Source organism: Ylistrum balloti, unplaced genomic scaffold (genome assembly GCF_031769215.1).
Source record: "Ylistrum balloti isolate Yb309-2 unplaced genomic scaffold, AGI_CSIRO_Ybal_v1 Utg369730, whole genome shotgun sequence".
Classification (NCBI taxonomy): Eukaryota; Metazoa; Mollusca; class Bivalvia; order Pectinida; family Pectinidae; genus Ylistrum; species Ylistrum balloti.
The window spans coordinates 2,207,561-2,217,636 of record NW_026781945.1 but is presented as its reverse complement, the minus strand read 5'-3'; the positions used below and the strand labels follow the sequence as shown (position 1 = coordinate 2,217,636).

The following is a 10,076-nucleotide window of genomic DNA, read 5'->3' as shown; positions in this document are numbered from 1 at the left end:
GTCTGTGAGCCATCATGGTCATAGTTGTTCCACAAAGCTATGTTCTGGGCCTCTTCCTCATATTTCTGTATCATAGTCCTTAAACCGTGTAGTTTTAGGGCTGATATAATCGTTGTTGTCACGGACAGAAAACCATAAACCGTCCATTTGATCAAGGGCCACTAAAAGTAGCACAGCTGCACGTCTAACTAGAGTTTTTAGTTCATCATCTTGTCTATAGCGTCCATCCAGCCCACATTGTTGTGCTTTCCTCCAGATATACTGCATGTAGTGGAAAAAACCGCTTTTTCAGTCAATGTATGAAACAGTTTCCAACATAACTGTTCAGTCTTGTTTGGTAGTATGGCAAACACCAACGGGAACACGGTCGAATCAACACATCCGTGAAGTGAAAACAACTGGCTGAATACTCCTGGGCAAGAATAAAATGTTCCATATCCAAACACAATAGAATATTCACACAGTACACACAAAATGTCATCACTAGCAAAAATGATGAGTCTATGTCCATGTTATCGGTATCATCACAGAGTAGAAATCTCTCTCCTGCTAGCGTTTCCGTCCAGGCACACTTTAAGTCCACTTCCTGTTGTGTAAGTGGACGTTTTGGTAAGGTCTTGGAACGGTCTCTGTAGAGGGATGCTGTACAGCTCTAAAATGTAAGAATTTTCGGTATCATCTCACCAAAGTCTCTATCACGGAGTCTCGCCAAAGATAGCTGAAATAACACAAACTTCTTCACTGCAACATTGCTTTACTTCATAAAGAAACACAACCGCTGCTATTTTGATAGAATCTCCGGGATTTTTGTGATTATGTCCAAAGTTAACAGGAATGTTGTTGATTGTTATGGTTGTGGCAGGACACGGCCTTTGTACGCATCTCCAATAAACTCTGTCATTACGTCTGGCCCTGTCTGAAAACCTGAAAACTTGCATGAAGGAGACAGTAACCACCTCTTCCATTTTCTTTGAAGTTAACATTATCTAGTGCATTTGCTATCATGGAATGAGAATGATGAAATTTTTATTTTAACTCCTTTGATATATCTGTTGTAATTCCATCCCACCCAAGCCAATAAGTAAGTGTAACACTCAATCAAGATTTGATATCCTCTTCCATCGCATCCCTGTTTTGATTGATATTATAACAGCACTAGTATATTAGGGAAACAGTTACACATTTAACATTATTTCACAAATATGCTATCAAATTAAAAAAACAACATTAAAAGCAATTAATGCAAACAGTATCTAATGCTATTTCACAATTCTATAAACAAGCTATGTAAATAATATGATGATTAACAGAATAGATTTTATTTGATTTCTGAAAAAAATCTTATTCAAACCATAGTGATTAAAACACGTGTTAATACATTCCATATTGAAAACACATTTGCACCCATAAGATGAAGGTTTCTTAATATATGTAGTATGTGGTATCTACCGCAAACATGTAAAATATGTCATGATAAATTGCCCACATAAATTAATTTAAATCTTTATTTTATAAATCATTTCCAACCTGTCATTTTCATACTATAGCTGAAACTCACTCAGGTGTAAAATTTGACATTCTGGCCAGGCAATACTGGTATATTTCAGAATATTGCCTAATCGAAAATAAACCAAGACTATTACCTTTACTATTGTCTGAGGTGTTGAGTTGTATTCCATGAATGCCTTTATTTCAGTAAATCTATCGTCATATTTGTCATAGAGATTTGTTTGATATTCATGTAGTCACATTTTCTTTTATTTACAGTTACACCGTTGTCAGTCATACCTGTAAAACCCATGGAAGACGAAGAAATACTCTTGGTCAATTGTGAGAAGAAATTAGATGTTACACGTTTTCTGCATACCCAGAAACAAATTAAGGACACTTACGGCAAGGAGGAGGCTGTTGTGCCATTGAAGGAGCGACTGCGAGGCAAATTTAAATGCTCTGGCTCTTCATGTCTACGTAAATGCCTCGCCTACATCCCATTTATTAACGTTATACGGACATACAAACTGCGGGAATACATTCTCGGAGATGTCCTAAGTGGAATTACCGCAGCGTGTCTACATTTTCCACAAGGTCTTGCGTTCGGGATCCTCGCCTCTCTTGCCCCGGCCTTTGGTTTATACACTTCCTTCTTTCCCATCATATTCTATATGTTATTTGGGACATCTCACCACATATCGTTTGGTACAAATGCTGTCATCGCCCTTTTTACAGCGGAAATGGCCCAAAACCAAGTCAGCGGTCTTGTGCAGCAGACAGTAACTATTGGGAACGGGACAGAAAATGATACGGTAACGACGGTGGGACTTGACGACGACGCCATAATGGATATCAAAGTGATGACAGCTTCTGGAGCATCACTGATTGTAGGGATCGTACTGTTAGCCATGGGTATATTACGGTTAGGCTTTCTCACTTCGTACATGTCATCATCCTTCATACACGCGTTTGTGTGCGCTAGTGCATTTCACATTGCATCAAGCCAAGTTCCCAAGGCCTTGGGTATATCTATCCCTTTGTTTACTGGTCCTGGGAAACTCGTTCTGTCATATATCGAAATATTCAAAGCCATTCCAGACATCAATGTCGCTTCGTTAATCATCACAATTATCTCGGTGACGATTTTATTGTTAGTCAAGGAATGCATCAATAAACGATTTAAAGATAAGATGTTAATGCCCGTGCCCATAGACCTAATCCTCATTGTTGTTGCCACAGTCATATCGCATTTTGCAAAATTCAAAGAAAACTTCCAAGTACCTGTGGCTGGCAGTATTCCCAGTGGAATCCCGGCTCCCCGGGTTCCAGTTCTGACTTCAGATTATATTGGAACAGCTATAATAGTCGCCATTTTAGTTTTTGTGTTGTCAATCGCAATGGCACGAACCTGCGAACTAAAACATGACTACCAAATCGATGACAACCAAGAACTTGTTGCTTATGGAGTTTCCAATTTAGGTAGTGCGTTTTTTCATTGTTTCCCGTCCTGTACCGCGCCTCCCCGAACAATGCTTTTAAGTTTGATGGGCGCAAAAACAACATTGAACGGTCTATTTTCAGCCATCGTCATGCTTCTTGTATTGATGGTGGTTGGGCAGCTGTTCGAGTCACTTCCGCTTCCGGTTCTGTCATCTATGGTCATCATTGCTGTGAAAGATCTTCTGATGCAGGTGACGGAATTACCCAACTTCTGGAGAATGAATAGATATGATTTCCTTATATGGATGGGCACAGGGTTGTGTGGCGTGTTTATTGATATCCCATATGCCCTATATGCTGGTGTTGGACTCGGTCTGGTAACGGTTATAGTACAGAGTCAGCGGTCAGCTGCCTACACACTTTCAACACCCGAGGACGAGGATATATATCTGGACTCTTCAAAACACCACCATCTCTATCAGCTACCGAACATACGTATATTCCGAATGGAAGCATCCATCTATTTCGCAACGGCAACAATCTTCAAGCAGAGGTTATATAGAGAGGTATGCGATCCAAGGGAACTTATAAAGTCAAATGCAACGGAAGACAAAAATGGAACTGAACACAATGACATTGGGGTAAATGAAAAACCCAGCAAACGTTACCAGGAGGGAATTAAATATGTGGTGATAGATTGTTCTCTCGTCAGCTATATCGACATGAATGGGATGAAGATCTTGGCTCAAATCGACAAGGAATTCCGCAAAGCGAACGTCACTGTTGTCTTAGCGCGGTGTTCGCGTTGTGTGCTACAAAGCCTAAGGACACCATTGCTTACGGACGTGTTTACCGACAATAAAGTATTCCTGGATCTAAACGACGCCGTATATGCCTGCAAACAATCTTTGGTTTAGGGGTTGAGGGGGTAGGGGTGGGGTGGGGGAGAGAGGTTCAACAACCGTTGTTTAAGGTCTAAAGATTATTTAAATGAACACTTCAGTTCTAATACAAAGTATTCAATAGAAAGCAAAATGTGAACAAATGGAAAGTTCGAAGAGAATGGGAACCAGACAGGTTCTAAGGGAATAAGCCCCCGGAAAATTAAGAGAAAAGGCCCCCAAAAATGTTCATTCCCTGAAAGTTCAAACAGTACAAGCTTCGGAAAGTCCAGAGAATAAGTCCCAAAAGTTCAAAGAGAAACATTTTACCGAAAAAAAGTTATAAGAAGAATAAACTCTGGAAAAGTCCAGAGAATTAGTCTACCTAGAAAGTCCAGAGAATTAGTCTACCTACAAAGTCCAGAGAATTAGTCTACCCAGAAAGTCCAGAGAATTAGTCTACCTAGAAAGTCCAGAGAATTAGTCTACCTACAAAGTCCAGAGAATTAGTCTACCTACAAAGTCCAGAGAATTAGTCTACCCAGAAAGTCCAGAGAATTAGTCTACCTACAAAGTCCAGAGAATTAGTCTACCTACAAAGTCCAGAGAATTAGTCTACCTACAAAGTCCAGAGAATTAGTCTACCCAGAAAGTCCAGAGAATTAGTCTACCTACAAAGTCCAGAGAATTAGTCTACCTACAAAGTCCAGAGAATTAGTCTACCTAGAAAGTCCAGAGAATTAGTCTACCTACAAAGTCCAGAGAATTAGTCTACCCAGAAAGTCCAGAGAATTAGTCTACCTACAAAGTCCAGAGAATTAGTCTACCCAGAAAGTCCAGAGAATTAGGCTACCCAGAAAGTCCAGAGAATTAGGCTACCCAGAAAGTCCAGAGAATTAGTCTACCTACAAAGTCCAGAGAATTACCCAGAAAGTCCACAGAATTAGGCTACCCAGAAAGTCCAGAGAATTAGGCTACCCAGAAAGTCCAGAGAATTAGTCTACCTACAGAAAGTCCAGAGAATTAGTCTACCACAGAATTAGGCAAGAAAGTCCAGAGAATTAGTCTACCCAGAAAGTCCAGAGAATTAGTCTACCTAGAGAATTAGGCAAAGTCCAGAGAATTAGTCTACCTAGAAAGTTCAGAGAATTAGTCTACCCAGAAAGTCCACAGAATTAGGCTACCCAGAAAGTCCAGAGAATTAGTCTACCCAGAAAGTCCAGAGAATTAGTCTACCTACAAAGTCCAGAGAATTAGTCTACCTAGAAAGTTCAGAGAATTAGTCTACCCAGAAAGTCCACAGAATTAGGCTACCCAGAAAGTCCAGAGAATTAGTCTACCCAGAAAGTCCAGAGAATTAGGCTACCCAGAAAGTCCAGAGAATTAGGCTACCCAGAAAGTCCAGAGAATTAGTCTACCTAGAAAGTCCAGAGAATTAGGCTACCCAGAAAGTCCAGAGAATTAGTCTACCTAGAAAGTCCAGAGAATTAGTCTACCCAGAAAGTCCAGAGAATTAGTCTACCTAGAAAGTCCAGAGAATTAGTCTACCCAGAAAGTCCAGAGAATTAGTCTACCTAGAAAGTCCAGAGAATTAGTCTACCCAGAAAGTCCAGAGAATGAGTCTACCCAGAATGTCCAGAGAATTAGGCTACCCAGAAAGTCCAGAGAATTAGTCTACCCAGAAAGTCCACAGAATTAATCTACCCAGAAAGTCCACAGAATTAGTCTACCACAAAATTAAGAGAAATAGTCCTCGAAATGTTCAGGAGAATAAGCCCCAAAAAGAAATATTTGGAAAAAAATAAGGTAATGGGAAATATGTATTTATTTATGCACGTTTTGAGATAAAGGTTTCCATACAACAATGATAAGTACTACATGAAACACGTACGTTATTGGGGTTATCAGAGTTATACTAAACATAACGATAGCTGAGAGGTTTTACCGTTGAAAAAGATAACAATATGTGGCAGGGTGAACTCTAACCTTTCTGTACTTTAACTTTTTAAAGTTTACGTAATATTTTGTAAGGTATCACGACCTTTGACCTTTTCTCTTGGCGTTCGTGATTTAGGTACGTGACAGGTTCGTTCTTGGTCCTAGTCTAGACACACAATAAATACAACCTATGTTTTCAATATCACAGATGTTTTATTGATCGAATAACACACAAATAAAAGGAACTGAGCGACAGGTGAAGAAAAGCTATAGAAGTCTACTCCTTATATGTTGAGTGGTAAAAATGTTGTGCTAAATTAACTAAGTTAAGTTGTATAATAGGAAAAAGACAAAAAGACAAGTCACCTATATGTACTTATAGATGTAATTGTAAAAACAAACGTTGATGCTACGTAAAGTAAATGAAGTAATACAAGGGGAAAAGATAATAAGACTCCACAGGCTCCCTCCCTGTGCTTAAACAACCTTTATACTAATAAGTAGTGTGGTAAATAACGTAAAAAACGAAAGGTTTTTTACGCGGGAAAAAGGTCACTACAAGCGCACTCTTTATAAGGTGGAGTGGTGAATAACGTAAAAAACGAAAGTTTTTTTACGCGGGAAAAAGGTCACTACAAGCGCACTCTTTATAAGGTGGAGTGGTGAATAACGTAAAAAACGAAAGGTTTTTTACGCGGGAAAAATGTCACTACAAGCGCACTCCTTATAGATGGAGTGGTGAATAACTAAACATTTCAAGTGTGTTGAATGAAAAAAAATATACAAGCCCGTTCCTTATAGACCGAGTGGTAACTGATGGAAATAATGAGATGTATCTATTAGCATTAAAGTGCCTTCAGTTTATAGGCTTAATAATGTAGACCAATGTGTTGATGTAAATATGGAATAGAGTTTTACAACCTCCGTCATATCGCAAATATTGACAATTTGTTGGTAACATGGTGAGAGAATATAATACAAAAATATACTTAAAGTAGAGAGTTATGTACATTCTAAATTAGAGATTATACATATTTAAATACATGTTGATACACCAGTTCTGTTGAATGATATGTTAAATGATTGTCGATGATTTTGTAACATTATACACTTTTGAAGTTATTTATACGTTTGTTTTTTGTTTTGGGGGATTTTTTATGGTTCTTTTTTAAGAATCTTGAACAGAAATTGTTTTATAAATAATATGAAGCTGTGTGAATCTGTATATTATGTTATTTATTTTGTTCGTAAATAAACACACTTGTCATTCTAGTACATTGTATGTAGTGACTTGTGGTCTGAATTGATAATCATTATACAAATCGTGGGACTCGTGTAATTAAATGATAATCATAAACATATCTGACCTTTAACAGATTAGTCATAACTGACCTTCAGCAACTTTTTCAAGATTTGCTCATTTTACTTCCCTGCAATTTTTTTTTATTATTCTTATTATTCCTAATAGCGGTCTAACTGGACATTGAAAGGAGGATATTTATCATCAGTTAAGTCCATGACCAAAATCGGAAGTTTGAGGTTTCCCCAATGCTAAATAACTATAACTCATCCAACAATCATTCTTGCACAACAAAATCTAAATCAGACCAAGGGAAAAGGCGAAATTATGTTCCAACTCGGAGCCACATATTTCTCAATAAGAAAATCTTTAAAAAGAGGTTGTGAGCTATTAAAAAAATAAAATGTCACAGTAAATAAAATCTCACTCAAAATTTCACTTTCAAAGAATATATACCTTACCGATATAGGAAACCAGCACAAGTGTTACCTAACACAGAAGTAGTACAGGTACTAAGCGTATGTAAAAAATGTTACCTCCTTTTCACACCATACACAAACCAAAATTATCATGTCTGTACAAAGTTTTCAGTTCCGGGTAATTACCATGAACGGTTTAAGAGAACTGGTATGAAAAAACTAACTTTTTGAATGGGCCTATCTGTTTCCATGAAAAAGTATTTAAATGGAGTACTTCCCCAAAGCAATAGATACTACTATCTTAATAAGTGTACAAAATTTAGAGCAATTATCTTGAACGGTTTCAGAGCATAAGTCCAGAAAACCTGAAATTTGTGATAAGGGTTATCTGTTTCCATGGTAACAAAATACAACTAGTGCACTAATCTAATATGTACAGAAAGTTTTCTGTAGTTGAGCGAAATAGTTTCGAAGTTGTAGCCCGAAAAGGAACGTTAACACTAATTTAGTAGGTATTTTTAAAAATTTATGTTACCATGGTAACAGAACAATTATTTTTAAAAATAGCAAAAGGCACAACTAGGGCACTTACCTAATACATGTTGAAGAAAGTTTAGTAAAGTTGAGTAGAATGGTTTCAAAGTTGCAGACCGGTAAGAAAAGTTAACACTTATTAAGTGTTTTTTTTTTTACTTTGTTTCTATGGTAACTGAAAAAAATAAGATAAATTAAATGTCGTCAATAGCAAAAGGCACAACTAGTGCACTAACTGAAAATCTTGTGAAGTTGAGTTGAACGGTTTTAGGCCAGAAAAGCCCCTCGGACGGACGTACGGACACATGCATGACCGGACGGAGCCCAAATCAATATCCCATGCAAACGTGTTTCGCTGTGATAAAAAGTTAAACATTATACCATAAACCATGTTTAAGTGACAATAAGAACATGCGTTCCTTAGGATTTTACACAGTTTCTCCTACATTTTCAAATAAGACCTTTGTTTAACACAAAACCTCGTGTACAGTTGAAAGAGTGCACTCCAATGTTTAGCCTAGTTAACTGCACGTGCATCACAAAGTGCACTAGTTATCAAGTTTAGCGGTTTACTACTAACTTAATGCACATTGACTATACACGACTGAATGTTTCGCGATAATTAGTGAGTTGTCTTCTAACAAAAACTTCTCTGAAGATACCGATGAATATTCATCCTTTACGTTAACTGAAAAATAGAATGGAAATTTAAGGTTACTGTGGTAGCAAATCTAATTGTAACGCGAATGAAGATTTGATATGTGAGGGTGAATGCTTTACTAATCAAAAATATTTCCAACTGTAATTATTATCAATGAATACCGCACACCGCAAATTTTAACCTTCTAATTTATATATTGTGTGTGATTTAGACTAGATGCTGAAAGGCAACAAAAGCATTGTTAACACCAGCGGGCTCTCTTAATGAGAGACTAATATTACTGAATAAATATCAGTGGCCTACACAAATTGCAAAATAGTAACTAAGGGGAGGTAAATCAAAATTAAAAACTGTCATCGTCCAAAAAATATAAGAAAAACATGCAGACTTACATATGATTAAACGTACATTGAAAGTGAAGAATTGTATCCAATATTCTTGGGACTTACTGCACAAGTTGAAGATCCTTTGTTCTTATATTGCTTATTTAGAACGTGAAGAGTAAAACAATGGGACTTACAAACTAAATATCTCTACAGTTTCTTGTTTACAAAATGTACAGGTGCGATGTATATAGTTGTGTGATTTAGGAAAACAATTTTGAAACAAGTTTTATGTTCATTAAAAGAAATAGGATCCGTTTTTGAACACTGAACACTGTGAAATGTCAAGGCTACGAAAATGAAAGTAGCAAAGAAGAAGCATGCACTCGTCGCATGCTCGGATTTTTATAGGTCATCGACCTGATCAGGGCTCAGTTGACTCGGCCCTTGGTGTTGTTTATCGAGTAACTGAACAGTTCATTTCTTTGAGTTTTGTCTGATTGGAGGGATTTACCAGTCAAACACACGCTCTGAGAATCAAGAGGATATATTTTGTACAGGTAGGTAGATTCTACGTGCTGGTTGTCGAGCCGCTGTCATAGTTCGTGTTTATGAAGCTTTATATAGCTCAAATATGGAAAGGGGACTTTGGACCCTCGCATATTTGACGTATTTATGATTTTTTAAAAATGAGTCTTTTGGAAATCTAATGTTGATATGTAGTTAAAATTTCAATAATCAAAACATTCCATCAGCCAGTCGAGAATGGCGAAAGGGAAAGAAAGTAAAGTATTATTTATCGAGAGGAAACTGACATATTGTGTGGGCACAATTTAGCAGCGGTTGTCTCCCTTTAACTAGCGAGTCTAGCTTTGAAGCGGTGAAAAGAGATGTCAGTTCACATGCATTTAAAGTTTTGCGACACATTGAAGTGTTTGCTGGGTAGGTTGTCCTGTGAAAAGCCAGTGCCGTTTTGAGGTTGAATATCCTTAGAGTATCTGGTGGCTACCACAACGAACAACATACACGATCCCCGTCAACAGTGGAGTTGTGTCAAAGGAAGGATCTACTACTTTAAAACTACTGAAA

At 37.4% G+C, this 10,076-nt stretch overlaps 1 protein-coding gene across 1 annotated transcript; it reads left to right on the top strand.

Moving 5' to 3' along the window:
- Positions 1–503: 503 nt before the first annotated feature.
- LOC132565683 (sulfate transporter-like) lies at positions 504–3,848 on the top strand. Its single transcript, XM_060230379.1, has 2 exons — positions 504–609; positions 1,768–3,848. Exons 1-2 carry the CDS (start codon positions 504–506, stop codon positions 3,846–3,848), a joined length of 2,187 nt encoding a protein of 728 aa, XP_060086362.1.
- Positions 3,849–10,076: the final 6,228 nt, after the last annotated feature.